The sequence below is a fragment of the Eulemur rufifrons genome, chromosome 7 (genome assembly GCF_041146395.1).
Source record: "Eulemur rufifrons isolate Redbay chromosome 7, OSU_ERuf_1, whole genome shotgun sequence".
NCBI classification, from domain to species: domain Eukaryota; kingdom Metazoa; phylum Chordata; class Mammalia; order Primates; family Lemuridae; genus Eulemur; species Eulemur rufifrons.
In genome coordinates this window covers 286345516-286362567 of record NC_090989.1, presented here as the reverse complement: position 1 = coordinate 286362567, position 17052 = coordinate 286345516, and the positions used below count along the sequence as shown (strand labels likewise).

Genomic DNA, 17052 nt, shown 5'->3' with positions numbered 1-17052 from the left:
CGTGCACTCTGTGCGTTTTACATGTGGGAGAATTCAATTAAAAAGTAACAAAACAAATACACAAATCATAAAAAGACTTTCAGAGGAACATGCAGTGCAAAACCTTCCCCACACACCCAGTATCGCCGTCCCCAGACCCCCCACCGCTGCGCTGCCCACACCTCCTCGCCGGCGTCCCGGCACACGTGGGCCTCAGGGGAGGGTGCGTCTGCGCACAGGCGGCCGGCACTGAACACGGTTTTGTGACTGTGTGTTCTTCTAATTAAGAGCGCTTTGGCATTCTGTGCACACCAGAACAGACACCTTGTTGATTCTGCTGTATGTACCTGTTCTGTCTGCACAGGTAACACGCGCCAAAGCCCCTAACACGGGGGAGTGCCCACTCACCCCGCGCCCGCCCACGCCCTGAGGCAGGGACGTGGTCTCTTTCACTGCGGCCACGCGTGTTCCCCGCGTTCCCTAATCCACATGCCCGGTGACTACACACGTAACGCGTGCTCTAGACAAGCCAGAACTCCCCCGCACAGACACGGGCTCCACCTGCACAGGACGCTCTCGCATGTGGCGCTCCCGGGTCAAAGGGCACACACCTCTCCCACCGGGGCCTCCCGCCGGCAGCGCCCACACAGGCGCCACAGCCCTTCTAGGCGCGCACGGTCCCGGCTCGCGCCCGGGCACAGAGGGGGCTGCGTGTTTCCCGTGACTTCACTGCACGCTTCCCTCTCTCCTCCTGTCTGGCTCAGCCGGGTCCACAGCCCACCGTTCCGCCAAGTCCTTGCATTCTTGCTGGCGTGCAGAAGCCACACGTACTGCACACACACTACACACACACGCACTATACACACAAACTACACACACATACTACAGATACGCTACACACACAACACACGTACTGCACACACTACACACACGTACTATACACACAAACTACACACACATACTACAGATACACTACACACACACACAACACACATACTGCACACACACTACACACACACGCACTATACACACAAACTACACACACATACTACAGGTACAGTACACACACACGTACTATACACACAAACTACACACACATACTACAGATACACTACACACACACACAACACACATACTGCACACACACTACACACACGTACTATACACACGTACTATACACACAAACTATACACACATACTACAGATACACTACACACACACACAACACACATACTGCACACACACTACACACACGTACTATACACACGTACTATACACAAACTATACACACATACTACAGATACACTACACACACACAACACACATACCGCACACACTACACACACACTATACACACATACTACAGATACGCTACACACACACACAACACACATACTGCACACACACTACACACACACGCACTATACACTACAAACTATACACACATACTACAGATACATTACACACACACACACAACACACATACTGCACACACTACACACACCCTACACACACACAACACAATACTATACCCTACACACAAACTACACACACATACTACACATATCCTACACACATACACACACTACACACACATACCCACAACACACTGCACACACACAACACACATACTATACGCTACACACAAACTACACATACTACAGATACACTACACACATACTACACACACATACTACACACATATACTATAGATACACTACACACACCACACACTACACATATACTACACACCCTGTACTATACACACTATACACTACACACACACTACACATACTAAATACACTAAACACATACTACACACACATAGGACAGCAACTCTTTGTAAAATATGTTACTGAGATTTTTCCTATTATGTTTTTTAAGCTTTGCATCTGTTATCTCTTGTTAAGGAAAACTTTTAAATTTTATCTGAACAACTCAAAGATGTCCGTCTTTCCTTCGTGGCTCCTGGGTCTGTGTCTCACAGTGGAAGGCCTTCCTCATTCGATTAGATTAGAAAAATAGTTTCCAGTATTTTCATCCGTAGTTCAATAGTTTGTGTTGACACTTTAAGTCTTCTGGAACTCACTTTTCAAAGTAAGCGCTGTGGTGACATACAACCCACCGGTTCCAAAACGGGCCCTTCGGGGTGCACCGCGCCGTGGTTTGGGCCATTCAAGAGCTGTGCGGCCAGCAGCACCAGCTCCAGAGGACACGCAGGTCTGCTACACACCACGGCTCAAGCGCGGCCTCTGCTCTTCCCCAAAGGCTTAGCAACTGTCCCCATAGTCTTTATTACAAAGTTCATGACCCCCTGACCACGGACTTGAGACCCCGCTCTCACAGTAAACTGCACCTTTCACACACACACACACACGGGTCTGGGACGAAGCCTGCTCTGCTCACACCTCCCTGCCGGTTCTCGCCGCCCCGGCTGCCGCGGAGGAGCCGGGCGTCCACACGGACCACACGGACCACGCGGCCACGGCTGCCGCGGAGGAGCCCAGCGTCCACACGGACCACACGGACCGCGCGGCCGCGGTTCCGCGAAGTCCGCAGGGCGCTGACGGGAACTGCTCCGAGTCTGCTGACGAGCGTGGGGCTGACAGAGCAGTGGGGCTTCTCGCTCAGATACCGGGTCTTTATGAACTTAAGTTGCTTTAATCTCTTTCAGCAAAGTTCTATTTGTTTTTTTCTTTTCTTTTCTTTTTTTTTTTTTTAAGGCTGGTCAAGCGGAGCAGGGGGGGTGGAGAAGGAATATTACTTTTCCTTTTAGAGGTCACACACTTCTGTTAAGTTTATTCCTAGGTACTCTGCTGATATTATAATAAGAAATTACAGCTACTTTGGGTGTGATATTGTGGTGTTTTTTTCAAAGATTCCTTCTCTTTTAAAGACCCACACTGAAATATCTGCTTCAGACGATCCAAGCAGGGACAAGCCTGGCCGGGGAGAGGACAGCACACTATTCTCTGCACTCTGTGCGTCTTGGAGTTTCCCACTGAGAGCGGTTTCACGACACCCAAGGCATCCGCTGACACTGCTGACGCTGCCGCTCTACAAGAAAACGGTTTTCACGTCTTGATCACGCGCGAGTTCAGCTCACCAGACTTAACGGTTTTCCCGCAGATCTTCCTGCCTGTCTTAGATGCACGGCTGTGTTCTCAGCAAACTCTTCCTCCTTGTCTTTTCAAATGTTAATGTTTCCTTCTGGTTCTTCTCTGGCAGAATCAGCAGGAGCCCTCAGCAGGGCTGTGCTCGCCCCAGCAGCGAAAGCAGCAGGTCCTCCCTCTGCTCAGGACTGACAAGAAATGCTCTGAATTTCTCACCAGGAAATAACCTTTTCTGTAGGATTCTGACACCTTTAGTCAGCTTGATTTAATGTGAGTTTCCTTTTAATTTCACTGGGTAGTTTTCTATTTTAAACAGGACGGAGCAATGAAACCACCAACCGAAAGGGGCAGATTGACACACAGGTATCTTCACTCCTGCCGAGCTCCGGGGAGGCGCCTGCAGAGGAAGGCGGGGCCGCTCCAGCGAGCACCGCACACACGGCAGCCAGGGAGCACGCACACGGAACACCCCGGGAAACTGCACAGAGAAGGGGCAACAGCTGACACAAAAATAAATATGCAAATAAAAAGGGAACTGCATTCTGAGCTAGCTGAACCGAGAGAGCTAAAACCTGCGTCGGCCAGGAAGAGAGAGAGACTGGGGTGGCAAGCAGGGGACCCCCAGCTGCCCTCGCCCAGCTCCCAGCCGGGACCTGCCAGTCCCTGACCCAGCAGGACACAGCCCCCGTCACCAAGCCCAGCTACAGCTTCGGCCTAAAAGGTGAGGGTCCAGCTTCCCCCTAACCGTCCCCCAGAGTGACTGCCACGCCCAAGTGACAAGTCTTGGAGACTGATTTCCAGTCTCAATGGTGAGAGGAGGATTCCAGTCACTCCTGTGAAAAGGCCGCAAGTGGAGGAAGAGATCGTGTTGACTGCACATACAACACGGGCTCATTTCCAGACCCAAGAACTAACTACAAAATGCTTTTCAAAAAGGGCAAACGACTCAGTAAATAAATGGCCGAGACTTAGACTTGCACTTCACAAAAGGCGCATCCGCACGGCAAATCAGCGTAAGAAAAAGTGCTCAGTCTCCTGGGCCATCAGGAAAGTGAAGGTGCAGGTGAGAACTGCAGGCTCTGGCAGGCCCGGAGGGTGGACGGACACTCGCAGAGCCCGGGGTGTGAACTGGCTCCCTCCCCCCCCCAACCACGTGGCAGTGTCTGCCATGCTCCTGTGAGGCCGGGCGAACCCACGCCTGGGCGTGCCCCCAAGGAAACACACGCGTGTACAAGGATGCTGGCAGCAGTCTCCTCTGTGACAGCCCCAACTGGAAACCCCGATGACCATCAACACGGAATGGACACAGGAACCGGAAGACAGCCATACTAAGGAGTGCTTTATCACGGTGGTTCCCAGACATTTTGGTCTCAGGACCCCCAGACTCTGTAAAAAGAATCACTGAGGACCATAAAGAGCTTTTCTGTTAACATGGGTCATAGCTACCGACGTCTACTGCAGGAGCAATCTCAGCTGAGGCTGGACGCGGTGGCTCACACCCGTGATCCCAGCACGCTGGGAGGCTGACACGGGAAGATTGAGCCCACGAGCTTGAGAGCAGCCTGGGCAGCATTTGAGACCCCATCTCTATAATAAATAGAAAAAAAATTAGCCAGGCGTAGTGGCGTGAACCTGTAGTCCCAGCTACGCCGGGGGCTGAGGCAGGAGGGTCGCTTGAGCCCAGGAGTTCCAGGTCACCATCAGCTGTGACTGTGCCACCGCACTCCAGCCTGGGTGACAGAGAGAGAACTCGTCTCTTAAAAAAAAAAGAAAAGAAGAAGAAGAAGAAAGGAATGAAAGGACAAGGACAAGAAAAAGGAAAAGAAAAAGGAAGAAATTTAAGCTGAGAAGTGTTCAAACCACAAGGACACACTCTGAGCCACCACGGCAAAGGCGTCCTCCTGCGCAACTCCACGGAGTGGGAGTGCAAAGGTAAATAACACCTTAGCATCACTGTAGCAGTCTTGACCTTGTGGACCCCTCGGAAAGGGTCTTGGAGACCCCACCACCACCACTTTGAAAAACCACTATTCCATAACAATGGAAATTAACAACGTAGATAAATCCCACAAATATAATGTTGAGTAAAATAAAAAAAATGCATGCTATGTAATTGTACTTCTGTGAAGAACAAAAACAGACAAAACCCTACAAGTGCTAGCACTCAGGAGAGAGGTTACTTTTGGGTGTCGGAGGTACATAACTGGGGGGGTCCTGAACTGCAGGTGACACTCCAGACTTTGGTCAGGAGGAGGTCACACGGGGACGCCTTCCTGTAACCACTACTGGACGGTGCCTTGTCACACATGCAGCTACAGAGTAGACCCCCAATGCAGAAACGGCACCGACTGAACTCTCTAAAATGCCCCTTGAGCACATATGTAGCTTTTCTCATTTATTCTGCTCACCTAGTAAATCCTGTTGACAGATTTCCAGCAACGAATCCGTCGTCTTCCCTCTGAGCGTTACTAGTTTAATACATAATTGCATTTGACTAGTATTTTATTTAGGACTTTTGTACGAAGGATGTTAAGCAAGTCTGGCCTACAGCTCGGCCTCAGTGCGGGCTAGAGTGCTTCTTCCCTCTTCATTCTCCCGACGCTCACGTCCTAGAGATCTCTCAGATTTGTTCCTGCTCTCTAATTTTGCTTTCTACTGACCACATTTTCTTCCTGGATTTGCTTGTTTCTCGATTCTCTTCTTGTCTTGAAAGTCACTTAATTTTTTTACTTTACATCAATAACTAGAGTTATTCAATGTCTAGATTCTCTCTGGAAGATGAGAACCTCAAATCAGGAGAGAATCCGGAAACAGACTCAAATTCACAGGCCACATGACACATGATAAAGGTGGCATTTTAACTCAGAAGGGGAAAGAAATGTCAATGAATGGTGTCTAAACTCTCGCCTAACCATTTTGAGGGAAGCCCTGGGACCCTAACCTCACATTTTATTTTAAAAGCTTTATGGAGATATAATTTATTTACCATAAAATTCACCCACTTTAAGTGTATCAACCTGGCATTCTGTTACAAAATAAATTCTACATGAATCAAATATTTATGCAAAAGAATGAAATCAAAGAAGTATCAGAAGATGGCTTATATCAACTTATTCAGAATCACTAGTGAGAAAGGTCTAATCTGTCATAATGAGAACGCAGAAATCATGAAGACACAGACAAGCACCTGAGAGTTATGACATCGCAGACAAGGCCGAAAGACAGAAACACCTGGGGAAACGGCTGCAGCGCGCCCTGGCGTCCAAGGTCAGCCCTCCCCATAGCCCACGGGCCTGCTCTGCAAAAGGTGCACACCGGGGAGACGGGCAAGGTCCTTGGCAAGCGGTTCACAGAGGACACACCCGACGGCCAGCGGACACGGGGAAGCTGCCCAGGCTCACGCGAACTTCAACAGTAAAACACTGAAACTCCAAAAGCACAGATCTGATATTGAGTCAACACATTTAAGTGGGGAAAAACATAATAAACTTAATTTTGTTTTAAAAAATGTTTTGATTTAAAAAACAACAAAACCCACAGATCTGCTGGGGACAGTGGGAGAAACATCACTCTCAGGTTGCTGCAGGTAGAACAGACTTAGGGTGACCTGCAAATCAAAACGCCACATTTTGAATGCAGATGACATTCACTATCCCCGAGGACACCCAACAAATGTGAGACCCTAAATGCCCCCGAAATGTCACCTATAACAAAAGCAAAATGGTAAAACCCACAGAAGGGAATGTCACGCAGCCGTGAGACAAGACGGGACCCGCACACCCGTGTGGAGAGCAGCACAGCGAGGACACAGGAAGGGCGGGAGCCAGGGGGTCGGCCCTCCTCCTGGGGGCCGGGACGTGCTGGCGGCTGCGAAGGCAGCTGTGACGCTGGTTAAGGTGCACAGGCATGAGCCAACATGCCCAGCTAATTTTTTCTGTATTTTTAGCTGTCTATATAATTTCTTTCTATTTTTAGTAGAGACGGGGTCTCGCTCTTCCTCAGGCTGGTCTCGAACTCCTGACCTCGAGCGATCCACCCGCCTCGGCCTCCCAGAGTGCTAGGATTACAGGCGTGAGCCACCGCGCCCGGCCTTGAATAATTATTAATAACTTTAGAGCTAGGAGCAACATTTTAGAAATCTGCCCTAAAACCTTCTAAAAAAGTAAAACAGACATAACTGCTAAAAATGAATTTGAACTTGAAGCAAAAATAAGACATGTCCAAAACTCTGACAGATGAAAGAAAATGCTTTATACACGTTAGAAGACGTGCCCCAGTGCACAAGGCAGGCTGAGCGTGTGGACAGCTCATCAACAAAACTGCACACTTCCCAGCAAGTCTGTTTAGACGCATCCACCTGGAGTTCTCTGCCCACCGTTAGTTTTAAAATAACTCACTAGGTGTAACACTCCACCTTAAATAAAGAAGGACAAAAGCTTTCTCAAAAAAGTCCGATACGCTTGAACAGTGAAACCAACCGGCAATAACTACGGCGGCCTGATTCTTAACTTTCCACTGTTCCTCCCTGTCCACGTGCTGGTCCTAACTTACCCCTCTCAGAACTGAAAGAGACCAAAAGCCCTCACGCATCACACAAGGTATCCATGTAACAAAAACATTTGTACCAGCCGGCGCGGTGGCTCACACCTGTAATCCTAGCACTCTGGGAGGCCGAGGCGGGAGGATCACTCGAGGTCAGGAGTTCGAGACCACCCTGAGCAAGAGCGAGACCCTGTCGCTACTACAAAAAAATAGAAGGAAATTATCTGGACGACTAGAAATATATAGAAAAAAAAATTAGCCGGGCATGGTGGCGCATGCCTGTAGGCCCAGCTACTCAGGAGGCTGAGGCAGGAGGATCGCTTGAGCCCAGGAGTTTGAAGTTGCTGTGAGCTGGGCTGACACCACAGTACTCTACTACCCTGGGCAACAGAGTGAGACTCTGTCTCAAGGGGAAAAGAAAAAATTTGTACCCCCTAAATAGTGTGAAATTAAAAAAAAAAAGACAGAAAGAACCAAAAGAGCATGAATTTATGCCTAAACTTCAAAGACTACTCAGAAATTCTTTTTCTAGGGTTCCCTGAGATGCGGGGCTCAGTGCTCACGGGCTGCCTGTGTGTGCCCGTGGCAATGACACGGCTGAGACACAGCCCAAGTGCACGGCCCGTGCCCACCCTCGGGGGGACACAGGAGAAGCTGTCCCTGAAGAGAGCGTGCTGGCCTGCCTGTGATGAAGCAGGTGTTAGCAGAACTGCACACCGTTCCCCAGGCCGAAAACACCAGCCTGGATGCCTGCTCCGCGGGGAGGGCGAAGCTACAGCCTGCGGGGAGAGCGGCACAGTGGGGGGGGGACAGCACACTGCAGAGTGTCCAGGTGCACTGAGGACAGTCGTGCAAAACCCAGCTGCAAGCAGCCACCACTGGCACAGGGTGACCGTCAACCAGCACTCCAGATCATTAATGTCATTATCCTGCCAACCTGGAGTTTAAGACAAAGCTCACGAGGCTTTCTTCAATAAGTGACGTATGGGAAGACAAACACTCAGACGAAAATAAACTGAGGTAGTAATTCCAGAAAAATAAAATATAAAAATCCAAGTCAAAAGCAAATAGGGGATTTTATCAAGGTCTAGAAGCACCCAGACTGCTGACCCTCAGAACCGACGACGGTCTCGGCGATTCTCCTCCTGGTCCTGTCACCCCGGACAGCGGCGTCCTACCTTCTGGGCGCGGTCGGTCTCCGACATGCTCTCCTTGGAGGTCCTGCTGTCCTCGGTGGGGAAGGCGGCTGCCTGCTCCGCCCCGTGCCCTTCGTCCTCCTCGAGCTCCTCGGAGTCGTCCTCGTCCGAGTCCATGTCCAGGCTCTCCCCGTTCACGTGGAGGGTGCTGTCCCCCAGGTCCTTGTCACCCTGGAACACAGCAGGTGTACACCCCAGGGCAGAACCACGTGCTTCACGACCTGCTCTCACCTACAGCTCCGGGAGCCTGGGGGGTGCCCGGCCCCGGGGGGGGGGGGGGGGGGCGGCACTGCAGGGCACCTGGAGAAGAGCCCGGCGGGGGCTGAGCGGGGGACGGGCAGGGGGGACGGGGTGGGCTTCCCAAAGGACCCTTGGGTGCGAGGCTGTGCCCCTAGACAGAGGGGCTGTAGAGCTCTGGCTCCTTCCACAGGGACGAGGTTCGCTCAAATCGCAGGTGGCCTCGCCCTGCTCCGGTGGCCAAATGGACCCTGGACACAAGCACTCCTCCACGCGCACGTGGCGCATGACTCCGGCGCCCCTCTTACCTTGGAACCCACAGTGGAATGAGTGATACTCTTAAACATCTCAATCACCGTCCTCTGCTTTAACACTTTGGTCTTTTTCTTAGGAACCAGGCTATAGGTTCCCATTCTTCGTTTTTTCTTCCGAGATACTGCAGCTGCTAAAACAAAAGGCAAGCAAGCTAAAAAAAAAAAAAAAGTCAAAAGGGGACAAGAAAGGAAAAGAAACACCATTCAAATGATTTTTAAAGGTAGGAGACAGTTCATAAAACCTGATCACCACCATCACCAGCCAACCCTCACACAGGCCCCCTCCCAGGGCCGGCAGCCCCCGCTCCCGACAAACCGCAGAGAAGCAGACACACTTCCCAGACCACCCGTCCATCTGTCTCCTCCGCAGTAAAACACGGGCAAACAGCGTCACCGCACCCCGCAGTCAGGAACCACAGACCCCCAGGAGCAGCGCCCCGAGGAGGCTCCCACCCGCCTCCCTGGCGGTGGACGCAGGACACTGTGCCCTTGAGAAGTCCCCTCGCTCACGACACAGACCTGCACGAACGGCACGTGCAGACGCCACGCGGGGCGGGAAAGGGACAGCCGGCCCCACCGCCCAGCCCTGGGGTCCGGCCAGGGTGGTCTCCCCAGGACTCTGCATTCCCACCGCAGGGAGGAGCCGTCTCTAGAGCTCTCAGCCCAGCCCTTCACCACCACCGGGGTCCCGCCCAGCACAGTCCTCCTCTCTCCGCAATCCGGACACGGAGGGACAAGAAGAGCCCTGAAGACACCGTCCAGCTCACTACCCAGGGGCCAGACGAGGGCGAGGAAGGGGAGGCAGCAGCAAGGAAAGCGGGGGGCCTGGGGGGCCTGCGGTTCCCAACCTGACTCTGAACACAGCAGCTCTAGGTTGACTAGTTTTACATAATGAGACTACAATCTTTTGTTTTATTATTTTTTTTAAAGTTCTGAGGCGTAAAGAAAATCTAAAAGCCATTGCTGTGACATAAAGGAAACGCTACCACAGGGCTGGGGAAAAGCACGTCATGTTTTCAGCCGGGCACAGTGGCTCACGCCCGTGGTCCCCGCGACTGGAGAGGCTGAAGGGAGGATCCTGGAGCCCAGGAGCTCGAGTCCAGCCTGGGCGACGTAGCAAGACCTCATCTCTTAAACACACACACAGAGACGCTTCGGTTCTACAAGACGCAGAAAGAGAACGTTGGCAGGACACAGTGTGGACCGTCCCACGCAGCTGGTCCCGTGGACGCCAGGGGGTCTGGGGCACGGTCGCCCCGTCCAGCCCGCAGTGTGCTCATGGCGGGGGGGCTCCGAGCACACGGCCCATCGTGCGGACACCCGGCTCTGCCTGTCCACGCCGGACATGCGGCGGGTCGCCAGCACAGCTGTGCTCCAGTCCCCAGCGCCCCTGGGCAGCCCTCAGGACGCTAAATTCACCGTCACAGTCACCTTGATATCCTGAGTAGGTCTGGGGGAAGGAATGGTGGAGGCCTGGATTCAATCAGTAACTCTTAAGTCTCTCAACTTTAAAAACATTTGAGTCTTGAACACCACAGGCTGGAACTGCGCAGATCCACTCATAAGAGGGTTTTGATTTGCGAGCAAACGCGGATAGAAAACGGTGTTCTGCGATGTGAAACCCGCGCACAGAGGGCCAGCCTGACACACGGGGACTCCGCGAGCCCAGGGCGGGACGGCAGCCTGCTCAGAGCCTGGTGCGGGGAGGAGGGTGCTGGAACGAGGCCCCACATGTGCCAGAAAACAACCGTGTGTTTTCCTACCAGGTTTGTTCCCTTGTTTCACACGGCACCCACGGTTACTGGTGTAACAGACCAGGACGTGGCACCTGTCTCGTAACTACAGTCCCGCTGGCACACAGCTGCACGCGCTGCCCCCGACTGTCACGCTGCCGCAGCACGAACAGGGGCACACAGGCAGCGCGGCCCGCGAAGGCCCACACGCCCGCTGCCTGCTCCGCAGAGTGGGGACAAGGGCACAGACGCGCCTGTCAGCCGCCTAGGAATCAGCTCAGGAAGTCTGTCTGTCGGACCCAAATGAAGCACCATGTTCTAATGGTCTTTTCTTACTGGTTAAGTAGTTATCGATGCAAAATGTGTCAGTTAGGTATAAAATTTACCATCCCATAAAAGAGCACAGAGCCAGGCACAGCGGCTCACGCACTTCGGGAAGCTGAGGCAGAAGGATCCCTTGAGCCCAGGAGTTCAAGACCAGCCTGTGCAACACAGCCAGACCCTGTTTCCACAACTTAAATCTTAGCCAGGCATGGTGCACCTGTAGTCCCAGCTACTTGGGAGGCTGAAGCAGGAGGATCGTTGAGTCCAGGAGTTTGAGGCTGCAGTGAGCTGTGATGACACCACTGCACTCCAGCCCAGCAAGAGCAAGACCCAGTCTCAAAAAAAAGAAAAGAAAGAAAGGACGGAAGGAAGGAAGGAAGGAAGGATCTATTGAAGCCCCTGCGTGTGTACAGCCAGTGGCTACAGCACAAAGAGGAGCTGCCTCAGTGCCGCAGGGGAGGCTTCCCGCCGTGTCCAGGGGGGACGTGGCCCTGGGCCACACACTGGGGCTCAGCAGGGCCAGGGCCCGGGAGGGGGAAAGCCGCAGGAAGGTTGGCGAGAAGTTCAGAAGGGCTCGAGGGCCTCCTGGGGAGGAGGATCCAAGTCCAGACCGCAAAGGAGAGGGCGCAGGCCCTGCAGTGGGGTCCGGCCCACGGAGGCACAGGGTGGGGAGGGCACCGCCCGGCTGCCCTGTGCTCCAGGGAGGAGGGCGCGGGCGGCAGGCAGCAGGGCGGGTGGGCGCAGAGCACCCACACACACGGCACAGCGGCCGGCACGACCACCACAGCCGCTGCCGCCGAGTCCCAGGGTCCCTCCCTCCAGCCAGAGCAGGACCCGGCTGTCCTCAGCCCACGGTGGCAGCACCCACAGGACTGAACCCACCGTGGGACTGTGCCCGCCACGGGAGCCGCTGTTCTCCTTCCCCGCCGTCTGACAAGCCCACAGGGAGCCCCTGGGCCCACTAGTCACACGGACAGCACAGACACTCCGTGTTCTCAAAGCGCATGAATCAAGCTCCTTCCGGGAGCGCCCAGCAGCGACCGGCTACGAGGCGCAGAGGACGCAGAGGCCCCTCGGCAGCACGAGGACGACGCGTGACTTCCCCCGTCAGCGTGGAGACTCTCGCTGCTGTCTGACGGGAGTTTATTTCCACCCCCACCCCGTTTTTTTACTGTGCTAAAATAAATATAACAAAATGTACCATCTTTATCATCTTTAAGTGTACAGTTCAGTGGTATTAAATACATCAGAAATGTTGTACATATGACTCAAGGGGCATCATTTTTTAAAAATATGTTGTACAACCATCGCCACCCTCTGCGTCTATAATGCTTTCCGCCTTGTAAAACTGAAACTCAGTCCCCGTTAAACACTAACTCCCCGTCTGCTCTCCCACCCCCTGGCAGCTACCGCTGTACCTTCGTACCTGTGACTTGGACTACTCCAGGGACCCTACCGTGGAACCAGACAGCATTTGCCCTTTCGTGACTGACACGTTTCACTCAGCATGATGTCCTCCAGGTCCGTCCCTGTCGCAGCGTGTGTCAGAGTCCCCTTTCCTTGCGAGGCTGAATGATGTTCCGCTCTGTGTGTAGACGGCATTTTTCTCACCCGTTCATCCGTCAGTGGGCACTTGGGTTGCTTCCACGTTGTAGCTACTGTGAATGACGCTGCCGTGTACACAAGTGTACAAACACATCTTCAAGACCCTGCTTTTGAGTAAATACCCGGAAGCGGAATTGCTGGATCACGTGGTAATTCTGTGTTTGTTTTTTTGCAGAACTGCGGTACTGTTTCGCACAGTGGCTGCACCATTTTACACTCACACCGGCGGCACACGAGGGTTCTAATGTCTCTGCATCCTTGCCGACTCTTATCATTTGCTGTGTCTTTGATAGCAGCCGTCCTCGTGGGTGTGAGGTGGTATCTGATTGTGCTTGTGACTTGCATTTCCCCAGTGATGAGTGACGTCGAGCATCTTTTCATGTGCTTTTTGACCATCTGTATTTCTTCTTTGAAGAAATGTCTATTTAAGTCCTTGGGCCGTTTTAAAATCAGGCTGTTTTTTGTTGTTGCTGAGTTGTAGGACTTCTTTATATATTCTGGATAGTAACCCCTTATCAGGTAAAGGATTTGCAGATACTTTCCCTCATCCCACAGGATGCTCTTGCACTCTGCTGATGGTATCTTTTGATGCACAGAACTTTTTAATTCTCATGAAGATGCTGTTTTTTCTTCGGTTGCTTGTACTTTTGGTGTCATACTCAAGCAATCACTGCCAAATCCAGTGTTGTGAAGCTTTCTTCTATGTCGGCTTCTGGGAGTTTTGTAGTCTCAGGTCTTACATTTAGATCTTTGATCCGTCCTGAGTTAATTTTTGTACGTGCTGTTAGATAAGGGTCCACCTTCACTCTTCTGCACGTGGACGTTCAGTTTTCCCAGCGCCCTCTGTTAAAAGCTGTCCCCTCCCCATGGAATGGTCCTGGCACCCTTGTCAAAAATCAACTGACCATATATGAAAGGTTTGTTTCTGGGCCCTGCATTCTACTCGATGGGTCTCTCTGTCTGTCTTTGTGCCAGTAGCATGCTATTTTGATTACTGTAGCTTTGTAGTAAATTTTGAATCTCTATCTTTTAAAATCTACTGAGGCTTAATTTGTGGTCTATCCTAGAAAGTCTCTCGTGTGCGCTGGAGAAGCGTTTTCTGTGTACCCTGTTAAATCGGGGTGGTTCACAGCATTAAGTCCTGCGCATCTTTCCTTGTCTCCTGTACAGTCATCTACCCACTGTTGACAGTAGGCACCGAAGTCTCTAAATATCACTGCAGAATTGTCTGTTTCTCCCCTCGATTCTGTCAGTTTTTGCAACATATGTATATTTCGGTGGCCTATCATTCATCAGTTGCATCTTTTTGCTGCATTGAAACTTATGTTGCTATATAATAACGTCCACCTTTGTCTCTTTTTTTTTTTTTTTTTTGAGACAGAGTCTCACTCTGTTGCCCAGGCTAGAGTGAGTGCCGTGGCATCAGCCTAGCTCACAGCAACCTCAAACTCCTGAGCTCAAGCGATCCTCCTGTCTCAGCCTCCCGAGTAGCTGGGACTACAGGCATGCACCACCATGCCCGGCTAATTTTTTCTATATATATTTTTAGCTGTCCATATAATTTCTTTCTATTTTTTTAGTAGAGATGGGGTCTCGCTCTTGCTCAGGCTGGTCTCGAACTCCTGAGCTCAAACGATCCTCCCACCTCGGCCTCCCAGAGTGCTAGGATTACAGGCGTGAGCCACCGCGCCCGGCCCACCTTTGTCTCTTGTAAACTTTTTTGATTTAAAAATCTATCTTGGCCGGGCGCGGTGGCTCACGCCTGTAATCCTAGCACTCTGGGAGGCCGAGGTGGGCGGATCGTTTGAGCTCAGGAGTTCGAGACCAGCCTGAGCAAGAGCGAGACCCCATCTCTACTAAAAATAGAAAGAAATTATATGGACAGCTAAAAAAAATATATATAGAGAAAAAATTAGCCGGGCATGGTGGTGCATGCCTGTAGTCCCAGCTACTCGGGAGGCTGAGACAGTAGGATCGCTTGAGCTCAGGAGTTTGAGGTTGCTGTGAGCTAGGCTGACGCCACGGCACTCACTCTAGCCTGGGCAACAGAGTGAGACTCTGTCTTAAAAAAAAAAAAAAAAAAAAAAAAAAAAAAAAAATCTATCTTGTTTGCTATTCGCTATAGATGCTCCTACTCTTCTGTGGTTACTGTTTGCATGGAGTATCTTTCCCATCCTTTCACTTCCGATCTATTTGTGCCTCCGGATGTAAAGCGGGTCTTGCAGAAGCTGGCAGGACCACGTGCTCTCACGCACTCCGCCTTAGTCCACTCGGCGCTGCCGTAACAAAGGAGACCCACCTGGCTCACAGGCTGGGGGCTGGCAAGTTCGGGACTGGGCAGCTGCACCTGGCGTGGTGAAAACCAGAAGGGGGCAGACGTGTGCAGAGGTCGCAAGGCAAGAAAGCCAGACTTGCTTCACCACTCGGGGTTGGGGGGTCCCATCCGTTCCCAAGATGAGAACTCACTCCCCCAAGGGAGGGCACTGATATGTCCACGAGGGATCTGTCCCCAGGAGTCAAACACCGTCCACTAGGCCCCACTTCCCAACAGTGCCACATGGGGACCAAATGTCAACGTGACTTTCGGTGGGGACAAGCCACCCCCCAGCCACAGCACTGCCAGGCTCTGTGTCGACTGGAGAGCTTCATCTGCGTACATTCAGAGGAACTGCTGACGAGGACAGACCTGTGTCACTTTGCTGTTTCCTATGTGCCTTGTAGCTTTTTGTCCCTCATTTTCTGCATTACTGTCTTCTTTTGTGTTTAGTTGTTTTTTTATAGTGAAATGTTTACATTTTTTTTCCTCATCTCCTTTTCTATATGTTCCATAGCTATTTTCTTTGTGGTTACCATGGAGAGTACATTTAACATCCTAAAGTTATGACACTCTAATCTGAATTTATACAGCTTACCTTCAATAACATACAAAACTCTGCAACTTTACAGATCTGTTTCCACCCCTTTCAGCTGCTGATGCTACACAATTACATCTTTATATACGGTGTGTCCCAAAACATAAACTAGTAATTCTTTTAAATGCATTAGTCTCTCCAATTATAGAGAAAACATGTGGAGTTACAAACCAAAGTTACAATAATACTAACTTGTAGATTGTTTCTTTAAAAATGCATTCACCTCTTAAATGTTGCAGAAAACAAAAAGTGGAAAACAAACCACGGCTACAATAATGCTAGCTTTTACCGCTGCCTGTGTCCTTCCGTCTGCTGCGTGTTTATTTCTGCACGTGGCTCCAGGTACCACCGGGTACTGTTCCACCCGCAGGACTCCCCGCAGCAGTTCTGGCAGAGCAAGTCTAACGGTAACAAACTCACTCAGCTTTGTTTATACGGTAGTATCTTAATTTCTCCCCGACTCTTAATGGGAAGTTTTGCTGGATATAAGATACTTACTTGGTTGACAGGTTTTTTGTTTCCTTTTAGCACCTTAAATACACCAGTCCGCTGCCTTCTGGCCCCCAAAGGTTCTGATGAGAACCCTGGTATGTGACGAGTCTCTGTTCTGCTCTTGTGATTCTCTGTGTCTTTGGATCTCTACAGTTTGACGGTCACGTCTTGGTGTGGGTCTGTTTGAGTTCATCTCACACCTGGAGCTCCCTGAAGGTCTGCCTTCACGGCTGTCACCAGGTATTCCCGAGGACCCCCCCCTCCTTTCTCCCTCTCTTCTCCTGCCCAGACTCCCAGGCGCACTTGCTGGTCCTCCTGAGGCCTCGATGGCTCTGTTCACTCCTTTCAGACTTTTTGTTTTTTCTAGGAGACGGGGTCTTGCTCCGTCGCCCAGGCTGGCCTCAAGCGATCCTACCACCTTGGCCTCCCGCCACAGCCAGCTCTTCAGTCTTTTTTTCCTGTTTCTTGGACTTGGAAATTGCCACAGTCCTGTCTTCAAGCCGACGCTTTCCTCTGCGTGCTCAGATCTGCCTGCAACTTCTTCTAGTGAATTTTTCACTTCAGTTATTGTAAATTTTAGCTCCAGCGTTTCTTTGTGTTCCTTC

General features: G+C 51.4%; 1 protein-coding gene across 4 annotated transcripts in view; it reads right to left on the bottom strand.

Moving 5' to 3' along the window:
* Positions 1 to 17052, bottom strand: part of EHMT1 (euchromatic histone lysine methyltransferase 1) — a 171039-nt gene that overhangs the window by 62289 nt on the left and 91698 nt on the right. For 3 of the 4 annotated variants that reach the window (XM_069477202.1, XM_069477201.1, XM_069477204.1), the window contains 2 exons: positions 9376 to 9533; positions 8813 to 9001 (listed from right to left, as the gene is read on the bottom strand). In XM_069477202.1, the coding sequence (XP_069333303.1) occupies positions 8813 to 9001; positions 9376 to 9533 (347 nt within the window). The remainder of the gene's footprint in view (positions 1 to 8812; positions 9002 to 9375; positions 9534 to 17052) is intronic. The other variant, XM_069477203.1, reaches the window with a different exon arrangement.